Here is a 27,479-nt window from a genome sequence, read left to right as displayed (position 1 = left end):
ATGGTGCCCAGCCTACCTCCCGCCCTCCTCCTCCTCCTCCTCCTGCAGGTAAGATGCTTCTAAGTCCTCTTCTGCCTTCCTCCCCATCACCCCTCCGCGCCCTGCGCCGCTGGCTTTCTCCGCAGTGACTTTTCCATTTCTTTGAAGGAAGGGAAAAGTAAAAAGAGAAACCGCTACACAAAGGGCCCTCAGGAGAATTCCTCCAGTCCAGGCACGGGGGCATGGCAAAAGCTCACGGTGCCCAAAAACTAATGGGGAGGGGGCTGGAGTCGGTGAAAGGATCATTAAAGGGGGGGGGAATTCGCTGTTAGGTCCTCCTGAGCGCAGCCCAGCTCTCCCAGCAGCTCCCCGCCTCGCACCTCCCAGTGAAACCAGCTGCCACCAGTTTCCCTTAGGCTGCTGGGAGGGGGCGGCCGCTCTGGGGGTGTGATGATGAATGGGGACAACAGAAATGCAATGTCTAATTGTACACACACACCCCTTAACTGATTATCTAAAGAAACCTCTCCTTCCCCCCCCCTCCCCCCCCCCCTCCCCGGAAAGCACAAGACTTTCCTCTCTAAATTGCTCGCTGTGGAACTGTAGCCACTGCTAATTTTGCAGCTCTGCACAAAATGCAAATGCTTTGTCAGAAGCAATATTCCTCCTCCCCGAGGGCTCATCGAGAAAGGAAACGTTCCCAGCCCAAAGCACGTTTAAAATCGCAAACCCGGGGGAAACGAGGAGACGGAAAGGTTTCCAGTGAAATCCTGAACGTTGTTTGAAAAAACCTAGGTAGGCAGTTAAACAAAATGATCGGGTCTTTGATTAAACCTCTGTGTCAAAGAGGGTTAAAAGGAGAAAAAAAAAAAAAAATTTGCCTAGCTCTCTGCAAAATGCTGTCTCAGTGGCCCAATTGTGACTGCAGAGTTAAAAAGGCAGAGAAAACGGAGGGTCAGCCCTCCCCGTTAGCACCGTTGCGGTTGGTACCCCGCGGGCTGGTTTCTCCCCGCGCGTCGCCGGCCCTAAGAGCAGGGAGGAGTATTTAACTGCACCTTTGGGATAGGAAAGTTCTCACCTCAGTGATGAGAAGAGCTGAGATGCGCTGGGTGACCTCCTCGCCGAGTTGGTGTTGGTTTTAAAAGCTCCTCTTCTGAGCAGCTGCTTTCTCCTATAACTGCACACCCCTCATCCTGTTTTATAAGAGCTCTTTTGCGGTTATATTCACCTGTTCAGCTTTTGTTTTGTTCTGATATAAGAAATGAAGGTGAGACAGGGCAGGACCTCTTCCCCCCCCAGCCCAGGTCCTCCGTGGCCAATAGTCGGGGACACCATTGGCAAAGCCACAGAGCAGGGTCCGAGATGGGGACAGCCAAACGAGCATGACAGCTCCTGATAGTTACTGTGTGAGCAAAAAGTGGTCAGAAAAAAAAAGCCCAAAGGCGCTGAGGCACCTTTCCCATCCTCTGCTAAACCTCCTCAGGCTCGGGGGTTTTCACTGGCCACCCCTACGTGTCCCCCAAGAGTGGTGGCCTTGTGAAGATGGAGGGCCAAATGCTCAAAAACCTTCCAGAGTTTGAGAGCAAAACCACTCCCATCTGGGGACTGGGACCAGGAGGGGGTCCCGAAAACCAACCCAAGCAAAGTCTTTCCTAGCCAGCTCCAAAAAGAAACACCCAATCTACAAAACACCCTTTTGCAATCAAACCATCTATTTATTTTTTTTTTTCGTAGAGATATATGCATTCAAATCTCCAGCACAATCCCAGCCCTCTCCTGGGGACAGTACAGGCTAAAAGACAATGAAACTCCAGCCCCAAGTGAGCGTGTCCCTGCAGCCAGGCGTACCCACAGCAGCCTCCAGCAGGGACCTGCAGCAGCCCGGCTCCGTCAGAGAGCTCAGCGGGGACCAATCTCCCCTTGCTGGACCGGTTTTGCGGCTTGCAGGTCCCTGGGCTGGCACAGTTAAGATGTTTTCCCGCGCATCTGGCCAGCAGCTCCAGTTCAGCATCGATTTGTCCACCTTGCCTTGCTGGGTAGACATCCCTCGGGGGGTTGGACAGCCAGACCAGGACAGACAGACCAGCCAAACCTGCTGCGACATGCTCCCTGGCGCCCCGCAAGTCATTTAAACAAACTAAGCAAGCGGTTAAAAAGAAACAGTTCACCTGCAGCTTTGTCAGGAACCGGTGACGTTTCTGGGGCTGGTAAAACTGTTAGTGAAAGCATTTTGGGAAAAACCAGGGTTTGATGCTGTGGGTGGGGTGGTTTGCTCTCTCCCTTCATCAGCTCCAGCAGCAATAAGCCCCAAAAATCAGCCCCCCTACCCCCTTCCGCTGCTCAAAGCCTTGCGTAAGACGCGGAGCTGCAGTAGCAGGACACGCTGACCCCGGGGATCTCCTCCAGTCCTCTCTTTCCTTAAAAGCCAGGAGTTGATTCGGTGGGTATGAAATCATCCCTGTGGTTTCGCGCCTCTAGTGAAGAAGTGAATGGAAATGGCACAGCCTGTTCCCAGAATAGCTGCTCTATCGCCATAGGATGAATATATAGAAATACGATGAGAATAGCCCGCACAGCCGGCTCAACCCTGCCCTGACATACAGCTCTGCTCTCTCCAGAAATCCTTGCGCAGGGCTGGCCCAGAAGTTTGTTGCGAGCGACAAGCTCGAGCCGAGGTCTGAGTCTGCAGCATTTAGAGAGGCTGCGTCCACCGTTTTCTCTTGGGGAACGGTATTTGGACCCAAAGGAAAGCACAACATCATTCGCGTGGGGTTCCCTCAACAAACCGAGCCCAGGAGCCGTTGTCCAACGCTTGAGAGCTGTCACTCACGAGCGGGTGGCTTCTTCTGAAGATGGGATAACGTACCCAGAGGCCCATCTGTTGGGGTTTTTTTTTTCCATAACTGTGTTTTGAGCTCGTAGAAGAAACCGTTCTTCTCTGCAGTGCCCTGCTTTATCAATGAGTCACCACCCAGGAGCAATCGCCTCCCTTCAGATGGCAGAGGGCAAGCGGTGTTGGCCCTTTGCAGATCATGGTCCCTCTTCCACCCTGAAATCCTGTACTATTCGCCCTGGAAGGGCAATGGCAGATGCAGGTTTGGTGTGGCTGAGCTTTCCCTAGCTGCAAATGCAGATAAACTGGAGGAAAATTATAGGTGACTCAAATGGTAGATGTCCAGCCCGGGGTATGACCCTAAAAAGGTGATGGGTGAAGGGGGCAGCCGAGGTGTGGGGCTGGGGAGGCAGCTGGGGAAAACAAATCTCCAACCCCAAAATGAAAATATCTGTGAACGCACACGGGTCCCACATGTACAATCTGCCGGAAAGTTTAATACAACCACCTTAGAAAAACGGCCCTCCCCTGTGCTCGTGTCTGTCACTCCAACTCTTCTTGAGCAGCTTTTGCTCCGGCAAATCCCGATGCCATAGGAGCCACTTTGATTCATGCAGTGTCCCCTTCCCCAGCTTGTTTGTGCCTTTAGCTTCCAATATCCGAATGCCGTTATTCTTTTTTTCACCAGTCCTCAAAAATCCATGCCCCTTTTGATAGATAAATCAGATTTATTTATGGCAAGTGAGAGAGACCAGAGCTTAATCCAGGAAAACCTATAATTGCTTATAAATCAGGTTTTACAGGGCATTCATTTAGCCCTGATTGATATTCTTTTGTTAGGATCTGCATCCAGCACGCTCGGAGAGAGACTCCAAACAGAATAAATACTCACACCAAAGCCTCTGTCTACACACAAGGGGGGCTTGGCCCTCTAATACGGCTAAATTCATAAATTCACAGATTTTAATGCCAGATGGAGGCGTTTTCGCTGCCTGCTCTTCCTCCCGAGTAACATCAGCCATAGAAAATCCCCCCCCGTGGTTCTTGCTTTGAGCCTGGTTCCGCTGCCTGCGCTTTGCCTCCGCGCCTCGGCGCAAGCACGGCTTCTGATGGGGCTTTGCACGGAAACCAGTGAAGGAGCACCGGGGCGGGTGTTAGTGATGTGAGGGTCTCGGAGAAACCTTGTGGAGGGGATCCTTCATGGGTCAGATGCTCCCTGAGGGTTTCATTCACGTCTTGGTCTGAGGATGGGACTTATCCAAGTGAAAGCCCTCGAGGTGGAGGTGGTACGAAGACGACCAGCTGCGGAAGACGGTGCCGGGAAGGCAGAGGAGACAAAGGCGAAGGGATCCCCCACAGCGGAGGGAGGGCTGGAGGCACCCTGGCCACCTCCGAGCACATTTGAGGGGGCAGCTCTTTTCGGTCAGGCTTTTCCGGGCTGTGCTGTTGGCAAGACGTGCCGCTCCGTGCCCTCCCTTCCCGCGCCGCTGATGCTGCTCTGCCATCCGAGGTGGGCATCCAGCTCTTTTAACATTCACTGTATTTAACACCCAAAGTCCGGCACCTTTTTCCGCAGGCTTGGGGCCAAGAGCGGGCTCGATCCCAGCCTGCCACCCCAGGGAACCTCAGCGACGGTCCGGAGCAGAGAGACTGTGCTCAGCTCTGCCCATGTGTCCCACAAGGCTTTTCTTCTTCCACATCGAGCGCGTCAGGCGGCAGCGAGCCCAGCCAAGCCGGGGAGCAGAAGTGATGGGTGAGAAAGGTCCCCGCAGCAAGGATGACTCCAGGGTGGCTGGTGCTGACCGCCCTCCCAGGGAGGTCTCAGTGGCCATCACCATCCCTCGGTCCCGCTGACCTCCCCAGCTCTGTACAAAGCCACTGGCTCGCAACTGCTTCATCCTGCTAATCGCTCCACTCTCCAATTACAACCCTGTCAGCAGTGGAAAACCCAAGCCCCATCTTAGATTGCTAATTAGGCTACGAGCCATCTATCTCGCTGCTCAGAGCTGTCAGCCCTTCCTGCCACGCGGATCCGATCTTGTTTGAGGCAATAAGATATCGAGGGGACACAAGCCTGTCTCTGGGTAGTACGGTGCGGGGGGTTGATGTTTGACTCGGGTGTGAATATATTAATTAATATCTGTGGATTGCTTTGGAGAGGGAAAGCACTGCAGGGGGACATTAATTCCTAATTGTTATTAATTGAATTTTGCTGCTAGGTCAGTGGCAGGTCACAGAGACTGACGCCGTGTGTGTGTGTGATTTTGCTGCTCACACTCATACCAGCACCGAGACCCCCATCCTCCTCGGGCCGAAGAGCTGATGCGGTCTCAGCCCACTGTGCTGCATCTCCCGTCCCAGGGGATCTGCCACCCCGTGTCCCTCGTGGGCACAGGGAATGGCTCCGAAAAACCCAGCGGCATTGCATCAGGACACGGCCGGTGGGTCCGGCTAGGAGCGACCTGCCCCACGTGGTGCAGCACAGCCCGAGCGACCTTAGGCAAGTGGTACGCTGTGCCTCAGTTTCCCTTCTGGGCCAGCCTTGACCTGGTGGGTAGTGGGACACCGACTGCAGCTGGTGTTTGCTGTGCGTGGGATGCAGTAAGCACCGGTGCAGCATCAGATTTTGGTGTCTGAGCCACGCAGTAGAGGACCGGTGGGGGTGAAAGGAAGGAGTGTGCTGCTCCGTGAGGTCCCAGGTTAACCCAGTCCCACCGGCGTCTGCGGCGATGCCTCCCTGTGTGTAAAACGGAGATGTCAGCAGAGCCTGGAAGGGACCTCGGTGGATGCTGAGGCAATGGCAGTGGAGCCACTGGGGCCTCCTGATGGAGGAGAAGCTGCTGCCTGTGTGGGGCCTCACGGGGGCCTGCACAGGTCCCAGCAGAACCATCGTCCCCACGGGAGCAACTCCCCGGGGCTGACTGGGACCTCTGTGCAAAGCGGCTGTTTCTAGAAAAGCAGATTGCTTTTCTTTCCTGCTGAACACTCAGCTGAAGCTCTCCGGGATTTTGGCGGTCTGAGCCAGGTCGTGGCGGTGTCCTTCACCGCAGAGCATGATTTTCCATAACCTATGTCAAAGCAGGGCCAGGAGGGCAGAGGGACACGGCCCCTCTCTGGCCTGAGCACGACCCACCGCCGTTTCGGGGCTGTTGAGGCATGCTTGGCTCCAGCCCAGCCAGGCTGGGACCTGCTGGGCGCCATGTGGCATCTTACGGCAGCGATGCTCCGGCAGGCGAAGCTCTTCAAGGACGGAGCTTTGACCTATTCTCTCTGCAAAGCCTGGGGAGGGGTTCAAGTAACCTGCAAAGGGCAAAACAGACGAGAGCCCGACCGTCAGGGTACCAGATGAGGATGCTTTCGGCTTGTGCAAGTCCACCTGCAGCTGCCGCCTTCCCCAGCGTATTCTCCTCGAGCTGGTGTTGACGGGAGTGGGGAAAAAACCTCCGCCTCTGTCAAGAGCATCGGCCACGTTGCAGTGAGAGAAGACTCACAGCCTGGTTAAAAAAAAAACACATTAGGGTTTGTTGTGTTTTGGGGAACCTTTTTTTTTTTTTTTTCTTTTCTTTCTTTCTTCCTTCTGTAGCTGTTTCGGCTCATTTACAAAGCCTGCAAAGAGCCAGAGGCTGCACGCCATCCGTACCCCCCTCTAGCCGTAGCTTGGTCCGTGTTGCTGCTCAGCGCCAAGACCTCTCCCTGTGTCTGGAAGGACAACAGGCACTGCCAGGCTGGAGCAGGCTGCGATTAGGAGAAACGCATCCAATTAACACTTGAGAGCCTGCTCAGGTAGGCAAACCATCCTGGCCCCTGTTGGGAGGAACCCTTTTGGCCAAGCTACCTCGTCCAAAGAGCCACCAGCTCCGGTGGGCGTCTACGCAGAGGGGAGCCGACCCCGCTACACCCCGCTTACCCCACGTCTGGAGTTTGGGTGGTCTCAGCTTTCAGCAAAGAGAGCCGGCAGGCGCCCGGTTCCTGCAGAACCAGCACAAGAGGAACTCCGCGCAGCGCCCGCGCTCGGGGCAGGGTTCTGCTGCCGGATCCCCTCTGCCATCTGGAGCAGTCATAACAAGGAAGCTATTCTCAGCTCCATTTATACGTCTGCTTGACATCTCTCTTGCTGTCAAAACCAGCTTTCCAAGGCGGTAAATAGTTGTTTGGAAAAGAGCAAGCGGGTGCTGAGCTTGTCTCCGCGTCGGAATAAATCCTGCTAATGCTTTGGTGAGGTGCGGGGGATTGCCGGGTGTGCCAGCAGGAGCAGCCAGTGTTTGTATGGCTAAAGGGCAAGAGGGGGACTGTCTTATCCCTCCCCAGAGCAGTTTGGAAGGTAAATAGCTCTTGGGAAGGGAGATCAGGCTCCAGGGCATGGCCTGGCCGGTGGGGAAGGTGCAGGTTGTCAGCAGCGAGCTTTCCTCCAAGGGGTTTGATCAATCCTTGCGGGACAGGCTTGGCGTGAGGGAACCGGAGTTCAGCTTCACCGTTGCCATTCGTCCCCGGAGCAGAGGGGATCAGCCCGTGTCACCCGTCTCTGAGCCAGAGGAGAAAGCGGGCAGCTGCTCTGGCAGAAATCTGTGTGTTCTTGCAAAACAGCAGGTCCCCTCCTTCCCCCATCAGCCTCCCTGGTGAGCCTCGGGTCTACCAGCACCGTCCCTCCGCCGTCTTCCACTTGCAATTGTCTTCCTCGGTTTGAGTTTCCCCAGACTAAAGGCGCGATAATTCAGTAGCAGCTTTTCCAAAATAGCTCCCCATGCGGACGGGGTCGATGGTTTTCACTAGCAGAGAGCTGCGGAGCCGCCGGGGAACCGCTCTGGAGAAGCGATGGGATAGATCCTGGTCAGTGCTTCCCAATGCGATGGGAATGGCAGTGTTTGCAGACAAGCCCTTCTCCTGGAAAAAAAAAAAAAAAAAAAAGCGGCTTTGCCAGACCCGGTTGACTATGGATCAGATCTCCTTAAGGAGGTGTATTAACATCTTCCCACTGACAGCTTACAAGGCTGTGATTTTAATAAGGTATTGAAAATCTGAGCGTGATGTCAGGCTCATCATGTTTCCCCTGTCTGCTCCCGGGATGCAAAGATGCTAAAACTAAAAGTGTTGATTAAATTGCTAAATAGCAGAAGCTCCATGGCCTGGCAGGGGCTGCGCAGGGCTGCAGTATGGTTTGCTGAGGGGGATATTTGGGGCAGGAGAGAATCGGTGGGTGGGAAACAGAGCAGAGAAAGTCAGTGTCACAGCCCCAGGCCGGATAAGCTCAGCTCCTCTGGGTTGGGAAACCCGTCCTGCAAATCATAGAATCAGAATTGCTGAGGTTGGAAGGGACCTTTAAAATCATCAAGTCCAACCATTACCCTGCCCTGACAAAAAACATATCTAAACCCTGTCCCCAAGTACCACCTCTACCCTTTATTTAAACACCTCCAGGGATGGCGAATCCACCCCCTCCCTGGGCAGCCTGTGCCAATGTTTAATAACCCTTCCAGTGAAAAAATTTTTCCTAATATCCAGTCTAAACCTCTCCTGGCATAACTTGAACCCGTTTCCTCTTGTCCTATCACTTGTCACCAGGGAGAAGAGCTCAGCCCCCACCTCTCTACACCCTCCTCCCAGGTAGTTGTAGAGGGTGATAAGGTCTCCCCTCAGCCTCCTCTTCTCCAGGCTAAACAACCCCAGTTCCCTCAGTCGTTCCTCCTAAGATTTGTCCTCCAGACCCCTCACCAGCTTTGTAGCCCTTCTCTGGACACGCTCCAACACCTCATATGGGTACGTGTCCACCATGCAGCTTCAGGGGTGGCATCCACCAAGACACGGACAAGCTCAGATCTGACCCACCCGCTGCCGTGTCCAAGGAGGGATCGGGGGCTGGGGGAAGCGGCATATTGCACGTATAACCCTGCCTGTGGTCTGCTCTCTCCCCGTGCAGGCGGTTCTCCTCTGGGACAGCCCCGTGGCAGCCTCCATCCAAGAGCAGTACTGCGAGAGCCTCCCGCCCGTCACCAACCACACGGGTGAGTGCCCCGCGTCCCCAGCCCACCCCAGGGGACCCCGGTGACAGGGATGGCTGGAAGAGGGGGTAAGGGGGTGTCTCCGGGCTGATCTGCAGATGCCCGGCTCCTTTTTGGGAGGAGGTGGGATGCGCTGAGGCTGGGTTACAGCCCCTGTTGCAGCAGCCTCTTTGGAGAGTGACACTTGAGGCAGGTAGAAGATGCAGAGCTCAGGAGAGCTAAAAATAGAGAAAATGAATGTCTGTTGGCCTGGGCTCGAGGGGGAGGCGGGCAAAGGGACATCTGCCCGACCCCTGCTCCCACGCTGCCCTTTCTCTGCCATGCCCAGAGACACCAGGACCTTTGTCCCCTATGTCCACCTGCCTCTGCCATCCCTCAGCCCAGGGGTGACAACTGGAGATTGGGACTTTCTGCGGAGGCCACATCACCAGTGCAGTGTGGCCACCATGGCTTGGCCACCCTCCGTCCCCCAGCACTCTGAGATGTGTGCCATTGAGCACTTTGGGAGGCCACCAGCCACGAGGAGCTTGTGGGGACGTGGCCATGGCCAGGTCTGGGTGAGACCAGCAGGGTCACGGGCAGCTCACTCCTGCTCAACACCCATACATGGGTTTGCATCCAACCGGGTCAGGCCCACGACCCGTTTGTGCCAAAACTGGCTTTTAGCCTATATCCAAAACGTGACTTGGGTGTCACCTCAGCAGTGACAGGTCTGGTTCAGTGACAGGTTTTGAGGGAGGCAAAGTGGCTGAGGGAGAGGAAAGGAGCTCACGGGGACGAGGAGAAGAGTCCTCCCTGGCTCAGGGATGCTGCAGAGTTGGTTTTCCCATGATTGAATGAAGACCAGAGCAAGCATCGAGCGATCGCCCCGCTTGCCCCGCTCCCCGCTGCTCAGAGCAGCTCTCTCCATCAGGGTGACGGATGGCTGCGGAGGTCCGGCGCTGACAGATGGCTGCCCGCCACCCACCTCCCATTAACAGCAGCATTAAAAACTCCTCCTTAAAAAATTATAACTTGGGACCAGCTGATTCGGTCAGCCCAGTATGGAGCCCAGGGCGCCGCAGCCCTGCGAGGAGCATCCCCAGAGCACCCCCAGCCCGGGAGATGGAGGCGGGAGGGTGAGGGCAAGCGAGGCTGCCGGCGGCGATGGAAATGCCCGTGTGTCTCTGGCCCGGGCACGGTGCAGACAAGAAACGTGGTCATCACTCATGTGCTTTGCTCCCTGAAGGTTTCATCACTCCGCTCAGCGAGGTGGTTGTCCTTGGCCGTGTTAGGCTGTGATAAATGACACTTGTTTTCTTCTTACTCATCTTCCCTGGTGTGACACGTGTCCAGCTCCGTGGGCTCTGACCCGCAGGAGCACTGGCCAAGCACCACAGGGACCTTTCTGTCATGCACAGACCAGCCGGTGGCACGACCCGGGGCAGCAGGCAGGTCCCAGAGCCTCCTCGTGCCCATCTCAATGGCCTTCGCCCACCTGCTGCTGAACCCCCCTGAGCCCAGGGGAGAGGGCAGAGAGGAGGGAGAGTTTCTGCCGTGGCTTTGCTGATGGAAGGGCCCTGCAATCGCCACCACCCTCCAGCAGTGGTTGCTGCTTTCTGCCAGGATTGGGCTTTGCTCTGTAGGGATTTATTAGCATGAATCCAAGCAGGATTTAATGCACCTCGGTGCCCACCACCCTGGGACAGGGGAGCATAATATGTCAGGTTTCAGCTTTGCAAAATCTCCAGCGCCTCCGCGCATCCGACCTGTCATCCCTGAGTAACTCATTAATTCGGGATGGGGCTGGCACATGGGAGAGCCGCTTCCAGCTTGGGGAGGGGGCTTGGAACAAGAGGTAGAGATGAAACTAATTGTCTTATGTCTGTTGTTTGGTAAGTGGAGCTCAGCACCAGCCCTCATCCTTGGGGTCCATTTAAGCCCTGCCTGATCCAGGCAGCGATTCCTAGGGAGGGATATTTACAAAACTGGAAAGTTTGTTTCGAGGCTATTTAACATGGAGAGTTGTTAGGATGACGCTAATGAGAATTGCAGCGAGGCCGTGAGACTTAATTTGTTAATGTCTGCATAACCCTTGGGAAATGGCACATGCCGATTACACGAGCCCAGCGGTCCTCCGGCGTGTGGTTCGGCAGGGCATCAGTCGGATGCGTGGCGGGGCTCTGCCTCGTGCCCATGTGCAGCATCCCTCCTCTGAAAAGCAGCCCGGCGTGGGTTCTCCTCCTCTCTCGGGTCACCAGTCCCTTCGTTATTTAATCTCGCACTTTTTAATGGTGATGCATGGCTGGACGGTGATATCGCCAGGGTGCCCGCACTCTCCGAGGCGCACGCACTGAGCTGGAATGGTCTCTGCTCACAGAAGTGTGGTGGAGAGAGACGCAGGATGATGCTCACCGGGGCTCATGGGGTGCAAGCAAACCCTCATCCCAGGAAGCAGAGCAGCTGAGCCCCACCGAGCTCCCTTGTCCTGCCCTCTTAGCAGCATCGATTTACCCGTCTTCCCCTAAGCACGCTGTCCCAACGCGGGGCAATGTCCCTTGCCATTCAGACTCCCCGCACAGGCGGGATGGTCCAACCTGGTATTTTAGGTACCTGTCAGAAATACCTCTCGGTGAGCCCCTGATTCTGGCCGGTGCTGGGACACGTGGGCATCCACGCACAACCGGCTGCTCCGTCAGAAAGGCTGCTCTCCTCAGTAGCAGCGAATATCTTCTCCTTCAGGCGGGAATCATATCAGGCTGGACTTGAGGTCAACGCGGTGCGTTGGGAAAGTCGGGTCAGCTGCACCCCCAAACATTCGGCAGCCAAGAAATTCCCACATTAGGCTTGAAAAGGAATGCAGCGAGGATCAGCACCCCTTGTGCACGGGGGATAGGTGCCTGTCCCGAGGGCTCCCTGCCTACAGATTGCCTCAGACCGCAAATTTGTCTTCCTGATGATTTCAGCTCCCCAGGGTCTGTGCGCAGCTGCTCCTCGCCTCACCCTGCCACGAAGCCCGTCGGGGAAGGACAAGGTCATGTCACCCATCGGGGCAAAGCATCCCACCGCTTCCCATCGTGGCACTTCCCTGGGGAAGGAAGGGGGGAATCTGAGCAGATGGGAAAGCCTCTTCCTAATTAACGGATGAGGCTTTTCCAAAGCAGCCGAGCAGAAAGCACTCGAGCAGAGCGAGCTCGGAGTGCCCACGGGGTTGTTTTGCCGTTCGTAGCATTCAAGCTTGGATCAGCCCAAGGAGTTGGCACCCAATTGCTAATAGCCCCGGCTGGTCCTGGCTGCATGATTCACTCCTTTAAGCTCTTAAACTGTTATCACAATAAATTGTTATCCTCAGTCCTGTCTGCGTGCTCAGGAGAGAGAGCGGAGCACAGCTGATTCCTTCCTAGGAAAGAAGTGTTTCCTGCCATGCAAGTTCACCTAAAGCAAAGGAAAATGACACCAAAGCTAGGCAGAACTGAAGTGTCATTTTTTTTGTTTTTTAACTGGAGGTTTTTTCAAGGAGGGGAAGGGAGCGTAGCTTTGCGTTTAAATAAAGCAACCCAAGTTGGTCCAGATACAGCAAAAGCCTGTGGCTGAGAAGCACAGGGGAGCAGGGAGCGATGAGAGCATTTCCTTCGCGGGCACTTTATGAGACAGGTTTGGAAACACGTTTCACAGCGGGTGACAGTTTGACCAAGAGACTTTCCACCCGCTCCAGCTCAGCTCCACGAAGTGCTGACACTGCTCCAGCAGTCCCTTCTCCTGCCACCGCTCTTTCATTCACCCACTGACTTCCCCGGGGGAGAGACTCGAATTTAAATTCATAAAGGTCAAATTAACAACATCAGCGCCTCTTTTCCCTTCAGCCTCGTTGGCATCTCTCCCACCAAGGCAGAAATACTAATAAAGGAGCTGAGCAGGGGCTAAAGAGGCAGCAATGAGTCCTGGCAGGGACTTGGCACCGAGGGAGAGCGGTGATACTGGGGCAGGTTTGGGAACCGAAAAACCTGAACTCACCTGTATTGAAAAATCGTAATGTTTTAAGTGTATACTTGTATCGATAAAGCCATTCTGCTCCATCATCTAGGACACAGGGATGCCAATAGAAACTTGCTTATATTCATAGATTTTATTGTAGTGGAAGAGGGAAGAAGGTGATGAGATTTTTCTGGTAGGAAACAGTGTCCTGGCACATCTCAGCGTGAGCGGCAGCTACAGCAGTTAAACTGCACTTTGGACTGGAGGCAGTAAAATCGTTGCCAGCTACTCTGTTCGGCTGTAGCCAAACTAGAAGCCTTTGCTGGGAAAACTCTGCCAGCGAGGGATTATGCTTCTTTGCTCACCCACCAGCAAAGCCCAGGTGATAACCAGGGAATAAACCACTTGCTGCTACTGTTGGTAATAACACACTCCAACCACTTCTACGGGTCATATCGGGAGATCAAGATATGCCCCAAACCCAGCCCACTACATTATGCATTCAATAAATATATATACGCCACATAAGCTGTACATGGATCAGTCTTAAGTGACCGCATTGAGCAGATGCATCAAATACCGATGGCAGAAGCTAGGTTTGATGCCTCCTATTTATTGTTCTCCAGAATAGCAGCAAAGACCCAAGGGGACAGTCGGTGACGGTGAATAGCAACAAGCCAAAAATTCATTACAAAGACACTTGGCTATCATAACACTTAATTATCCTGCGTAATTATTTTACACTGAGGATCACGGAGCTTGAATGCTCGGGAGGATTGGTGGGGATTTTTTAAGGACTGGACTCTTACAAAGATAAATAGAAACACCCAAGCCACCGAAAGCAGTGGTAGAAGTAGGCTGTGAGCAAGGATCTAAGTATTTTGAGACAACCATGGTTGCTCCCAACCATATTGAGCACCCAACCCTGACTCAGAGGGAAGGCAAGCAGCTCCACCACCCCAGTTTCAACCCCATATTACCATAAATTGGCCCCTGGTGCCATTTCCCTCAATGCCTCAAGGTGTTACTCAAGCATTTAGCACCTGAGTGGCTCCGCAGCTGGGATGGAGCCACCCCTCCTCGGCACATCAGCGTCTTGAAATAAGAGCATCCCCCCCAAAGGGCCTTGTTTTGGGGCAATAAGGTGTGAAATGGCCCCTTCTGCTCCACCAGCGTGGTGGAGCTGCTCAGGAGGGACAAGCGACCTTTTGCACGCTGGCTACAGCGAGTATATTTTGATTTGATGATGGGGGTGAAGCCCTGATCACCAAATGCAAATGCTGCAACAGGGACACCCTCAAGGAGCCAGAAGCTTCAGCCTGCTCAGGAGGCAGCAGCAGCGACGCAGTCACCGAGGGCACCTGGGATGGATGGAGATTATCGTGGTTGAGTAAGAGCTCAGGACTGGTAGAGATATGAGCTAACACCTTTCAGCTGTTACTCAGCCTCCCGAGACACCTTAGATAAATAACCCCATCTCTCCCCACCACAGGATTGAGCCTGTGATTCGGATTTCCACGGTCTCTCCTGGCCCCTACGCACTGCAGCTGCCATGTCTCTGGGGGCGCAGCAGCAAGCTGGGATGCTGCACTGGTGCAAAGCTTTGCCTGGTGCGAGATGAAAACGTGTTTACTGGCACGGTGATATCAGCACAGCCTTTGCTTTACGGCTCTTGGTACCATCCTAGCAACGGTTTGATGGTACGATGACGCTTCGGACCTCCTGGCATCAGCTTGAGAGCACCGCAGCCATAGGTCTGGTGGTGCTGGCCCAGGATAAACGTTCTCCATCCCCTTTAAATTTGCTCAAAATCTTTGGCAGATTAGCTGGGACTGGAGAGCTTTACCCTGCCAGGCTTCCCACGGCTGCGGGCCTTTAGCTTGGAGCCATCTCAGGGGCCTCCGCGAGTGGTGGAAGCAGGCTGGAGAAGGATGTTTTATATAAACAGGAGGGATATTGCTATAGTTATCCTGAGACAGTTATTGTGATACAGTTGTCTCAGTGTAAGTCCCTGGACAGCCACTTTTTTTTTTTTTTTTTTCTTCAGAAGAAAGGAAATGCTTTATATTGCTTCAAAGCAGCACAACCCGAAGAAAATTGGGTGAGAAGGGATTTGAGTGACTTCCCCCGTGCTGCCACATTCCCCGTCTCAAAGCAGGACCGGCTCCCTCCTACCCCAAATGCCGCGTTTCTGCGCAGGAGGGAGCCAAATCAGGGGGACGGGGTGCAGGTAGGAAATTCATTGACCTTTCTTGCTGTAAAGCTGCAAAGCCCAAAGCTGTGTCTGTGCAGGCAACGGTGCTGAGAAAGCTGGAGCAGACATCTGCAGAACCTGGGAGAATAATCCCCCTGCAAATACGGATGGGCCGCAAAGCAGATATGAAAGCATTTAGCACTGATACATATAATTTCCATGCTAAACAGTGCTCTAAAGGCTGGGAGCCGCGTGCCGCTGGGGAGCAGCTGGAGCAGACGGTCGTGCTGGGCAAACGGGATGTCAAAGCCCTCACGGCACTCTTCGCCTTCGTTCTTTTGCTTAACCCTTCCCCAGCAGGAGATGGGTTTGGTTTTTTCTTCTCTATATGCTGGAGAGAGCAGGAAGAGCAGCAATCTGATTTTCTTCATCAGGCATTTCTTAGTGTGAGCCTGGGAAAAATATTACAGCCGCCTCACTAGATTAAAATGTGGTGGGACAGACCTCAAAATGCTGCCCACGGCGGCAGTGGGGGGAAGCCTGCTGAGCACAGGGTGAAGTCCCCAGAGCCTCCTACTGAGCCTGAGCCCTGCTCACCCGACTGCAGCCCCCAAGCCCGAATGTCACCCCACCCATGGGATGAGGATGGGGCTGAGCTCCTGGTGATGCTGCTCCAGCTTCACCCCCCATCCCTGCCCTGGTGGGACTGCGAGATCCGTCCACTCGGTTCGTCACCTGGTGGGTGGCCGTAGTGCTTTAATGAGAATGCCAAGCAGCATTAAATCGAGCGCCTTGGAGAAACATGGAAGATATTAAATCCAGGCTTGAGCAGACGTATAACAGGACAATGCCACCTTTGTCTGACCACAACATTTCCATGAATCTATCTTGGGTTTGGTTATTAATGGTACCGATGGAGAGTACCGATGCTGCTGCTCTCCGGTCCTGCCGACTTTTAATTACTGAGTCTTCCTGCTTGTCCTCCCTGAGCAGTCTGCATATGTGCCCCAGCGAGGAGGGATGCAGGAGGGAAACTGAGGCACGAGAGGATGGGGAGAAAATGGAGTTTGTGCTCAGCCCCACGGATCATAGGGAGGGTTTTCGATGACTGCGTGAGCTGCTCTGGGCATTAGCACTGTGCCAGCCCCGTTTTCCTATGCTGGGTTGTTCCAAGCAAAGCTTTTCCTACTCCAGATATTCATGTGGCTTCTCACCCGGGTGGATTCCCAGGTGGCTAACAGGGAGAGAGCACTTGCAATTTAACTTTGTCCTTAGTTGAAGCAATTAGTGGTTGGCTTTTCTCTACCTGGATGAATATTATCATAAAATTTTAAAGAGGGACTTCATTTTCTGCGGCCCTCTATTTCTCTGTCAAATTTGGGTCAGAACAACTAAGGAGCTCAGCGAATGCTAATATATGCAGATAAGCACAGACACGCACACTAGACGTGATTAAATGCATTTTGTTTCCTAAGGAATAGCGTCTTAAAACAGTTAACTTAAAGAGAAGGTTGCCGCAGCAACCATACACATTAGCAAAGCTAAAAGCAAAGGTCACTGTTAAAATTAATTTCTCACTACAAACTACGGAAGGCAGAAGGTAACGCTCACCACGCTCTGATGCTTCCCCAGCTCACACGCTTGGAAGTTGTTTTCCCTTGCAAAGATGTTTGAAAGAAACCCTCCTTTTCTTTGAACTGAAAATTTGCTCTGAGAACATCCCAAGAAACCGAGGAGCCAATTTTCCCAGTAATCAATGAAAACAAATATTCCCCCGTGAAAACTTTCATCATATTAATAACACAATATTTTGCCTTTTTGTTTTGTTTTATTTTGTTCGGGGGTGCTCTTTAGCCAGGTCTATCCATAGGAAGTCTCAGGAAAGGCGTTCAAATAACAACCATCGAGTCTGGGCGGAGTGGAAACGCTGTGTTCTCACACCCAGAGAGCTGTGAATTGGGGTGTTTTGTCTTAGGAAATGGCAATGTCTGTCTCTGCGCCGGCAGAACAAACATCTCTGGTACCCAGGAGTGGTTTGCACTAAGCTCTCCCCCTTCCAGGGTCTTCTGCTTGTCAAGGATTGTATTATATGGATATTACAGCCGTTGTGCTTCCTACCTCACTTTGAGATGGAGCTAGGACATATTTAGCTACAGTACATGTTGTTCTAAATATACACAAATCATACATAAAAAAGCTTGCAATCTGGCCTACCTAATGCCTACGTTAGCACGCTTGTGTAGCTGGGAAAAGCACACAAGTCCTGTTTGAAATCCGAAATGGCAGCAACAGACTTGGAGCTTTCTTCCCGGGAAAGGCTGGAAGAGACCAATGGGAATGGCCAGAAAGGAGATCTTGCAGCCAGGAGGTGTGAGAGGATTGGAGGGGCTCTGAGGAGCGTCCCACCAGCACCAGGCTGTAGTCACCGCTGGGAAAGGGAAAATCTGGCTTATTGCTGGCTGCTGCGGGGTTGGATGCCAAAGTCATGGCTGAAGAAAGGAGTAGGGCTGGAAGAGCAGAGCCAGGGAAACCCAAGCTGACTTGGGAAGCTGGGTCAGAAAACAAGGCTTGTGCCAGAACTGGGCTTAACCCAGGTGCTCAGACAGGACCAAGATGATAGCCATGGCCAGGATGGATCAACCAGCTCTTGGCAAGTCTTGGCACAGACCCCGTTTGGTGTCTGGCATGAGGCTCTTCTGGGGGTTGACCTTGCCGCGACCCATCAGCTCAGCTGGGACTGCAGCCCCAGTTCTCCGGGCAAACCTTGAACCTTCAGCAGCCTGGAGGTGGCCCGTGGTGGCCCACAGGCCTCCACTAACTCTCTCCACTTCTTCCCTGCAGGTCCCCAGTGCAACGCCTCGGTAGACCTGATCGGCACGTGTTGGCCCCGGAGTGCGGTGGGACAGCTGGTTGCTCGACCCTGCCCCGAATATTTCTACGGCGTGCGGTACAACACCACGAGTAAGATGAAGAGCGCTGATGGGGATGTGGTGGAGAGGGATGGAGGAGTTCAGAGAGCCATGTGCATCAGGGGCTGCGGGGGGCACGAGTGACAATACATCCCTGGGTACAGAGCTCACTGGGGCCTCTGCGGGATCTGTGATCTGTCCACCAAAAAAGAAAAAAAGCCCTCATATCCCAAATTTTGGCAGTGTGGTTTCAGAGCTTTATAAGCAGGTCCTCCTGGACATGTCCTCGCGAAGGGGGAGAGGGCTGACGTCCCCATCTTGGGGACAGGGGAAGAAGAGTGAGCCCGCCCTGCTGCTGGAGGTGGCACAGAGGTCTGCAACCCCCAACTGGGCAAAGGCTGGGCGACCTTGCGGCTCATCCCCTCCCGGCACGGGTGACTGCGTTGTCGCTGCCAATGACGTGCTGAGAGCAGGGGACGAAGCAAAGGCAGTTGAAAAGTGCCCAAAGCCATTCCTAGCACGCGGCTGAGTTTCTGACCACCCAAGTGCTACTTTTGATGAAAGAAACATCTTGCTTCCTGCAGAAAACATCCCTTTTTCCATCCCACACGTTTTTGCAGCCGTGGAAGATGGCACGCGTACGGCTCCTGCTTTGGGGGGCCTCTCATGCTGTTGCAGGAGTCTCTTTGCATTAATCCATACTCGTGCCTGCCTAAGAGCCATCCTCATCCCTGTCCCATCCCATCGCCCTGATGAGGCTCACGGTCTCTCCTGTTAATAGCAGAAGCCCAGCATCGCCCCAGTGCTGGCGTCACCCCAGCGCTGACGCTAATCGGAGGCTGCTCCGAGGCTATCGTGGCCGTTCCTTCCCAATTAGCCTTGCCACTCGCCCTCCTTGCTGGGAGGCGAAGCAAGCTCCTAATGCGGGGAAAGAAGCGAAAACTTCACGCTGCCGTTGCAGCAGCGCTCGCAGGGTGGCACACGATCGCTCAAGCAAACCGCACAGAGGAGGGCAAAAGGAGAGTCAAACTCGTATTGTTCCCACCGCATCTCGGTGGTGGGAGGCATCGGAGGTCCCCCAGTGCCGAGGGGCAGAGCTGGTGCAAACCCAAAGCCCTTGAGCGGGTCTGAAACGTTCCAAGCATTTTGGTTCTGCAGTCGCAACCAAGGCAGCATCTGAGCTGGCTTCAAAGCAAAAGATGCCACTGCCCTGATGCCAGTGCCCCCTGCATTAGTGGGGATCATCAGGTCACATCTTTGTGCCCGTCCCCGTGCACCGTTAACCCTTGGACGTGCATCCTCTCTTTCAGATAATGGCTACAGGGAGTGCCTCGCGAACGGGAGCTGGGCGGCGCGGGTCAACTATTCCCAGTGCCAGGAGATCCTCAGCGAAGAGGTAACCTCGGCAGCCCCTCCGCCGGGCTCTTGGCAGGAGGGTGAGGGACAGACAACGGAGTTTTGAAGGGCGACAGCATCCAGGTCAGGAACGGCCCAAGGGAGCCGCGGGCTGGGCGTGCAGCAGCATCCCAGATAGAAGGTTGCATGCAGCATATATGACCCCCTTCTCGATTTGCATTTTCATTCCCTGCCAAAAATAAAGCCACGCTTGTTTCCTCCCCTGTTAAAAATCCAAGAGGATTTGCAGTGTGAGGTGTCCTGGCCCCAGGGCCGCTGGGTGCAGATCAGCGTGGCCTCCAGCCCCATCACCCTCCTCCAGCTCCATCATGACACAAGCGCTCAGTGCAAACCCCATCCCTCCCCACTGGCAAGGAAATAAAGGAGATGTTTAGGAAGCTGGAAGGGATTAAAAAAAAAAATGGGGACCAAGAATTAGAAGCCCCTGAGTAGGTCAAGCCACCCCTCAGAGCAGAGGAAAAGAGATACGGGCTGTTCATTTGCAGTTGATAACCACCTCTGGTATTTAAGATACTGACATCTCTTGCCAGGAATGGTTTTCTCGCTCAGTTAATTGCTAATTCACAGGTTGGATGAGTGCCTAACAGCAGGAGCAATCAATTAATTTAATTATCACTCACATCTTCCTGAGATCCCATGCTCCCTCTGCCCAAATTCATCCTAGCCTCTCAGCCTGCCCTCAGGGCAATGGGGAATGAACTGAGACATCAGATGTCACGTTGCCAGTGAGCTTGGCTGAATTACAGCAGGATTTCCCCAGACGAGGGGTTGGGGATGTCCCAGCGCTCAGCAGCGGTGATGTAGGGGCAGCAGCCCTGAGCTGCCCTGGCATGGCTAGGATGTGAAATGCCCAAGTCCTTTGCAGGGTCAGACTGGTGTCTCTCCCGTCCGCGTTACCCTCATCCAACCAGCCACATCCCCTTCTAGCCCTTTCTCCACTGTCCTGCACCAGGTGGGCTCCAGTTGCTTTCTGGAAAAGGGCCCAAAATTTGCAGTGCAGCTCTTGGAGGTGACGTGGTGGGTTTGTGGTGGTACCCAGGGCTGCTGCTGACTCCCTCCCCATCTCCCCCCACCAGAAGAAGAGCAAGCTGCACTACCACATCGCTGTCATCATCAACTACCTGGGGCACTGTGTCTCGCTGGGGGCCCTCCTCGTGGCCTTCGTCCTCTTCATGCGCCTGCGGTGAGTGACCTGTTGGGAGGATGAGCCCAGAGAGGTCATCCCACTGCCCTTGGTCTGGGGACAGACCCAGCCCCTGTGTTTTGCCATATTCACCCCCATGGCCATCGCTCTCCAGTCTGGAGGGATCACGCCTATCTCAGGGTTATTTTCCTCCCACTGCTTATTTAAAGTGCTCAGTTATGGAAGCAGAGGGTCCTCCTTGGTGCCTTCCACCTCCTGGCCTCGGTCGTGCCCGCCTCAGCCAGGGCATGGCCCCAGCAGCTCACTCTTGGGGTCCCAACAAAGACATTCAGCTCCACAAACAGCCCTTCCCCCCAGCCCACACGTGGCCAGCCCTCAGACACTCACCATGCTCTGGTGGTCCCTTGTCCCTCCATCTCCAGGAGCATCCGGTGCCTGAGGAACATCATCCACTGGAACCTGATTACAGCCTTCATCCTACGCAACGCCACGTGGTTCGTGGTGCAGCTCACGATGAACCCAGAGGTGCACGAGAGCAACGTGGTAGGTGCAGCTCTGCCAGGCAGATGGCCTGAGCCTGGTCCTGAGCCTGGTCCTGAGCAGCTGAGGGGGGAGGCAGGGGGAACTATGAGGATCCTAAAGATGAGACCCCAAAAGCAGCTTGAGGGGCCAAATAGGGCTGCCTGGTGGTTGGAGGGCAACCCAGGTTTATGGGAAACGTGGGTTCAGTTGCTCTGCTGGGGTCTGTGTTGCTCTGTGCATCGGTTTCACCACTACCACAGAGGTCTGCTCTTCACCCTCCATGTGTCCTTCTAACCCCCTTCGGCAGGTCTGGTGCCGCTTGGTCACTGCCGCCTACAATTACTTCCACGTCACCAACTTTTTCTGGATGTTCGGCGAGGGCTGCTACCTACACACAGCCATCGTGCTCACCTACTCCACGGACAAGCTCCGCAAGTGGATGTTCATCTGCATCGGCTGGTGTAAGTACCAGGATTTCCCCTTCACCCACCACGTACCCGAGGTTTTAGTGATGGGTGATGCCCACCCCCATCCTCTGCTCCAGCTCTTCTTGCACCCCAATAGCTGCAAAAAGGCTGCCAGGAGCAGGAGGATGGGGTTTGCACGCCCATATCAGCTCCCCCAGTGTGAGCTGTGTGAGAAAATTGCCATTACAGCACAATTTGGTGGCAACGTTGCACCCCTGAGACTCCTCTGTGTGTTCATCTGCAGGTATCCCCTTTCCCATCATCGTCGCCTGGGCCATCGGGAAGCTCTACTATGACAACGAGAAGTGAGCCTGATATTGCTCTCATTCCCCTTTTCTGTCCCAACTCCCCAGAGATCGGTTGTGCCGGGGGCCGTGGCAGGCACGGATCCTGCCGGGAAGGGCTGACACCAAGCAGCGTACATGGAAAGGGTGGGAGGAAAAAAAAATGTTCTTCACAATGTTCTTCCGTTCTTCCTTTTATCTCACCTTTAGGCTTTCTGCCGCGCGAGCCCTGCCTGCAGCCCCCTGCCGCTGCATTTTTTCCCTTCAAAGGGCAAATGAGATTTTTAAGGGGGAAAAGGCAAGATTAAGCCAGAGCTCCTACAATGTGTTTGCTAAATGGAGCTGGGATTTAATCTACCGGCGGAGATATAAACTACCACCAGCTGAGCCACTTTCACAGAGACTTGCTAATGGAGGACTTAACAGGCACCTGAGAGTTCATCGTGCGGACTGGGAAGTTAAAAGGAGTCCGCTCAGATGAATGGCAGCTTGTCTTGTTTTTCAGTGCTGGTTTTGCCCCCCCCCCGACTTCAGCAGCCCTGTGCTACACACGCAGGCACAGCGCTCAGTTAATAAAACCCACCGAGGTGCTCCCAGGACACGGATACACCTGCGTGACCTCCCGTAGGGTTTGCTGGGGACGGAGCCAACCCGGACCCGCGTGCGTGTAAGGCGGTCCCTGCTCATCCTGCAGCAACCAGTTCCCACATCCACACGGGGTCCATAAACACCCCCCCAAGCCCCCATGCGCCTCCATATACCGGGTTCCCGGGGAAGCTATTCCATAGTGGCTACAGCAAGTTGAAGCTGTAGTGCTTCCACCCTATGGACGGTGACTTACAGGGATTGTGAAAGGACAGGAGTAAATCCAGGTCACTCCCACTGCAGGCTTGTCCCCAACACCAGATGTCCCCGACACCACTTGTCCTTGCCTTGCAGGTGCTGGTTTGGGAAGCGAGCGGGAGTTTATACTGACTACATTTACCAAGGTCCCATGATCCTGGTGCTTCTGGTAAGAGCAAAGCGACCCTGCTTGCTAAATATAGGGTCCTCCCCATCTGCACATGTTCCTGAACAGGGTCTCACCCCTTCCCGCAGCATCACCCCGCTGCAGCTGGCTATGCCGCCCCGCAGCAGCAACGCCGCTCACGCTGCAAGCACCCAAACCCCACCTTCAGCAAATTTGGGCACCTCACCCACAACGAGAAATAGCGCGTGCAGATCCTGCTGGCTTGGGGTGGGCTAGAAAGGGAGACTGGAGACCTCACTCCGGTAGGGATGCTCCCATCGGCAGACTCCCACATACTTCAGTAATTCCCTCCATCCCTGCCTGGGCACTATTTGGGTGCCGGTGGGTGCTTCGCCAGGCATTCGCAGCAGCCTGGGGACCTCCACCCCATTCCCTGATCCACATCACTTTGCTCCTGGCCCTTGGCTGAGCAGTGACGCTTGAACCAGGGGCCATAGAGACCATAATTTGCCGGGGCTTCGCCCTTTAGGGAAGGGACCAAGAGCGACAGAGGTGGCAAGTCACAAGCAGCAGTGCCAGGGTCCAACCTGGGCTTGTAGGGGGACAACCGTGCACAAGGTCCCACAGCTTTTCCTTCCTCTTTGCCCAATGCTAAGAAAACCCGAAGGAGGACTAATCACCGGCACCAACCGGCCTCGCTGAGCAATTGAGCCCACTTCTCATTTCCCAGCCTGTCGGGTAGCCAGATGACTTCTAATCCATGTCAATCGTGCTCAGCTCCCAGTGCCGCCTTCCCGTGCCCTCGTTAGCGGTTCGGCAGCTGGGAGAGTGGCCAAGCGGCTCCTTGCTGCGGTAGCAGCCACTCTCCCAAAATCCCTTCGGTCACCTTATATTTCCTCTTCCTCCTCCAACTTCTTCCCCTTCAGCCCTTTCTCTGACGCTTGCCCTTCCTCTCCAATCTCCTGCTGTGCCCTGCTGCCCCGCTCCCTTGAACAAATTCCTAAATCTTATTGCTAAAGTGCTTTAAAAATGATAAATGCAGATGTCCTGTTTGAGCACGCAGAAGGCAGTAGATCAGGTTCAAGAGGAAACGTTCCCATTTCCCCTGGCACGGCCCATTACTGAGGAAACGGGAGGCAACGTTGGGGGAGCAGGCACTAACCCGGTGCCCTCTTCCTCCCAGATCAACTTCATCTTTCTCTTCAACATTGTCCGAATCCTCATGACGAAGCTCCGAGCTTCAACCACGTCAGAGACGATCCAGTACAGGTAAGAGCGTGAGCGACCCTGCAGAAAGCAGACCTAGAAATTGCGTTAGCGTGATTGGGGGGGATGGGAACAGCCCCATCAGCCAAATAGCAAGGGGATGGGAGCATGGAGAGACATCTAAGAGCATCTCAAATGCTTTTTGAATGCACATGGCCATTGCACCTGGGGTTGTCCAAAAATCCTGGCCAGTGAGAGCTTTTTGGTGGCTGGCTGGGTATGCCTTTGAAAGGAGCCGTTGGGACCTGAGTCTCTTTGCAAAAGCCTTTGCTGGTGGGACCCAATCAGCTCACCGGGCTCGGAGCTACAAATTGGAGCTGCTCACCTCGGAGCATGGAGGTGAGAATTAAATCGCCGCTTGGCAGCAAAGCAAAGGCCGAGGAAGGAGTAATGGATCGCTGCCACCCCAAAAACCTCCTCGTGAAGCCGCAAGGAGAAGGCAGCACTCTTGGCAGCACAAGGCAGGAAGATTTAACCCTGTCCCGCTGGGCAATATTTCGCAGACAACCTGGGAGGTGCATGGACAGAGCAGCTCTCCGAAATACCTGGAACAGGAAAAGACACCTTGGTCTTCATCGGTGCTCCTCTCTGGGTCATTGTCTGGGCAGGAATCAGAGAATTCTGTGTGCTGGGTCAAGAGAAGCGGGTTTGGGGTGGAAGGTGGATTTTTCCACCAGCTGAGAATGGAAAAATTCAGACGCGATGACTGGGAAATGCCAGCTTTCCTCATCACGGAGTATTGAGCTGGGATGAACGGTTCAGCTTGGAGTGAGCAAAGATGAAGGTTATTGAAATAGGCTGGTCAGTCTCAGTCAGCAATTTTGAGGGACTTTTGGTTTTCCAGTATTTGCCTGATTTTGGCAGGGAAGGTTTTTCATGTTTGGGCAGAAGAACATTTTCATTTCCCAGAAACATTTTGTGGGACAGGAAATCTTGGAAAGTTTGGTAGGTTATAAACTGTGCAATCCTGCTTAAACCAGGCAAGGGACAGCCCTGGATGGCTCCTGCTCACTTTAGACGATTTGGTAAAATGCTGATGGATCCCCTGCTACCGCGGCTGCTCCCCTGGGGAAGCTACACCGGTGCGTCTGCTGCCCCATGGGTTTGCCAGCCCGAAGATGCTCGTGTCCTGGGTTATTTCCAGCTCCTCCATGCCATCTGCCAGTTTGTGTCAGTGGCTGTGGCTCTCCTCCAGGTCAGCGACGCGGCACACGGTCCCAGGCCCCATCCCTGCCCAGCCCAGACCTGCCAGGGATGACTTTTCCTGTTTTCAGCTAATGTTGGAATCTGTCCATTAACAGGATTTTTAAGCAAAAAGTGTTGACTGGGCGTTGTTCTTGTCCCCTAATGCAAATGTATGAGATGCCAAGCCCCGATTCTTCCTCTTGTATCAGCACTATTACTTTTCACAAACCGCGCTTGTAATCTCATCAAGAAAAGATATCAAATTAATTAGCTGAGATAAGTTTTTTCATAAACCCATGTTGAAGGGTGTGAATTATTTTATCTTCCTTAATTCCTTTTTAATCGAGTCCTAGATCAGCCAAGCAATCATTTCACGCCAGCTCAAGGTCAGGCCTCCACTATCCACCGCCTTTTTCTGGCCGGAGAAACCACAGAAGGTGCCCAGTGCTCAAACCAGCCCAGTCACTTGGGGGTCGCATTGGAAAACAGACCAGCTCTGCTCCATCCTCCCCTGATCACTGGTTTGCCCGGACCCGGACAGACCAGTATGGTGCTGGGAGTGAGATGGGGAGAGTCCCCGTGGCCAAGGCTGCACTGCAGCAGCTCAGGTCCATGTTTTCTCCCCAGGAAAGCAGTCAAGGCCACACTGGTACTCCTGCCCTTGCTGGGAATCACCTACATGCTGTTCTTTGTCAACCCGGGGGAGGATGAGATCTCCAGGATCGTCTTCATCTACTTCAACTCCTTTCTGGAGTCCTTCCAGGTATGGTCCTCAGCCCTAGCTTCCATCCCAGTCCCCCCACCAAGGAATGCAGATGAGCCCATCCTGCGGCTGATGCCTCGCCGTGCTCCTACCCCCTCCCAAAAACACACCTCCCCAGACCCCAGGGTTGCTCCAAAGCCCCTGAGCCTGGGGGTGGCTGCTGGCCATAGCTCCATGGTGACTGCTGCTTGTCTCCTTCCAGGGCTTCTTCGTCTCTGTCTTCTACTGCTTCCTGAACAGCGAGGTGAGCACCAGGGGTTAGGGTGGGGTGGGTCTACACCCTTCCTTGCCAGCGGACCCAAGCTCAGCCCCTGCACAGAGCTCAGAGGGTGCTGGCGCTCGATTCCCCAGCTCAAGGCATCTGCTGTATCAGCCAGTGTGTTACCTCCAGCTTCGGACACAGGTTGTGCCCATATGGGGACGGCTGTGGTCGATCTCCTCCTTCGAAGGAGGAAAATCCACCCCTGAGAACAGATGCTCTTGGGATGCACCCGTGCGATTTGGTACAGCAGAAGGGCCGAGGGTCCCCTCATCCCTGGGAAATCCTGCCCCAGGGTGATGCCCGTATACACGTGGGTACCTGGAACACAGAGCGGGGCACTTCCCAAGTTCTGACCCAAAACACAGACAGCAGAAAGCAAAGGAGGTGAGAGCAGAGGCTGATCCTGGGGCCGATCGCTTGGGCAGCACTTTCCTCTGCCTCCTCCCAAATGCTCTTGCACCTTTGCTGGCTCAGGAGAGTTAGCCCCAGACGAGCTTGCTTCGTTACCAAATCGTAAATAATTGATGCAGGATGAATAGGGATTGGGCCAGGTGAACCAGGAGCACGTCACACCACACAATTCATGGTCCTTCATGTCTCGATCCCAGCTGGGCTGGCTGGGGAGTTCGGTGTTCACCCAACCGCACCATCTCATCTGCCTGTGTCCAGTGCCCACCTTCCAGGGCCACCAACACTGCAGTCAACGGAAGGGCATTTCATCGCTGTTTACCTGCCACACAAAGCACTTGGGCTGTTGTAGGGTGGAATTAATGTCGAAGAAATGCCACTAGCATGAACCAGACAAGCCATAAAACCTCCCTGACTGTCTCTCGCCCCCCTCCCAGCCCCTCGCAGCGCCCGATGCAGCATGTGAGATGCTGCTTTCCTGCAGAGTCCCTGATCAGATTTATTTCTCCCTCTTGTTCCTGTTTTGTGCTCAGAGGCACCATCGGTTGGGTTCATCTCTCTTCACAGCTGCAAGGGCTGCGTTTCACCAGCATCACATCAAACAAGGCTGGGTGGCCTGGGAAGTGACAGGGACTCCCGGGACTCTTCCTGCCCCCGGGGAGCTGAGCAGGGTTTCGGCAGCATTTTTGGTTGAAAAGACTGAGGATGAGGATGGATGGTGCCTCTAAACAGCTTTGGACAGCTGTGTGGTGCCTAAATGTCCCCTCCTCTGTCTCGTGCCCCCAGGTCCGATCAGCTGTACGGAAGCGGTGGCACCGGTGGCAGGACAAGCATTCCATCCGCGCCCGTGTGGCTCGGGCCATGTCCATCCCCACGTCCCCAACCCGTGTCAGCTTCCACAGCATCAAGCAGTCCACGGCCGTCTGA

The 27,479-nt window shown here is 54.3% G+C and overlaps 1 protein-coding gene across 2 annotated transcripts; it reads left to right on the top strand.

Moving 5' to 3' along the window:
- CRHR1 (corticotropin releasing hormone receptor 1) lies at positions 1-27,479 on the top strand (the record flags this gene model as incomplete). Of its 2 annotated transcripts, none has more annotated exons than XM_082494758.1 (13): positions 1-48; positions 8,727-8,811; positions 17,798-17,917; positions 19,176-19,261; positions 20,358-20,464; positions 20,848-20,968; positions 21,255-21,408; positions 21,659-21,719; positions 22,638-22,710; positions 23,852-23,937; positions 25,747-25,882; positions 26,085-26,126; positions 27,339-27,479. In XM_082494758.1, 13 exons carry the CDS (start codon positions 1-3, stop codon positions 27,477-27,479), a joined length of 1,260 nt encoding a protein of 419 aa, XP_082350884.1. The 2 variants fall into 2 exon arrangements, with proteins under 2 accessions (XP_082350884.1, XP_082350883.1); XM_082494757.1 differs by having other exon boundaries at positions 19,176-19,312.

The sequence above is a fragment of the Vanellus vanellus genome (genome assembly GCF_965231255.1).
Source record: "Vanellus vanellus genome assembly, chromosome: 24".
In the NCBI taxonomy this organism is placed as follows: domain Eukaryota; kingdom Metazoa; phylum Chordata; class Aves; order Charadriiformes; family Charadriidae; genus Vanellus; species Vanellus vanellus.
The sequence above is the reverse complement of the archived record's forward strand: the minus strand, read 5'-3'. Positions and strand labels throughout refer to the sequence as shown.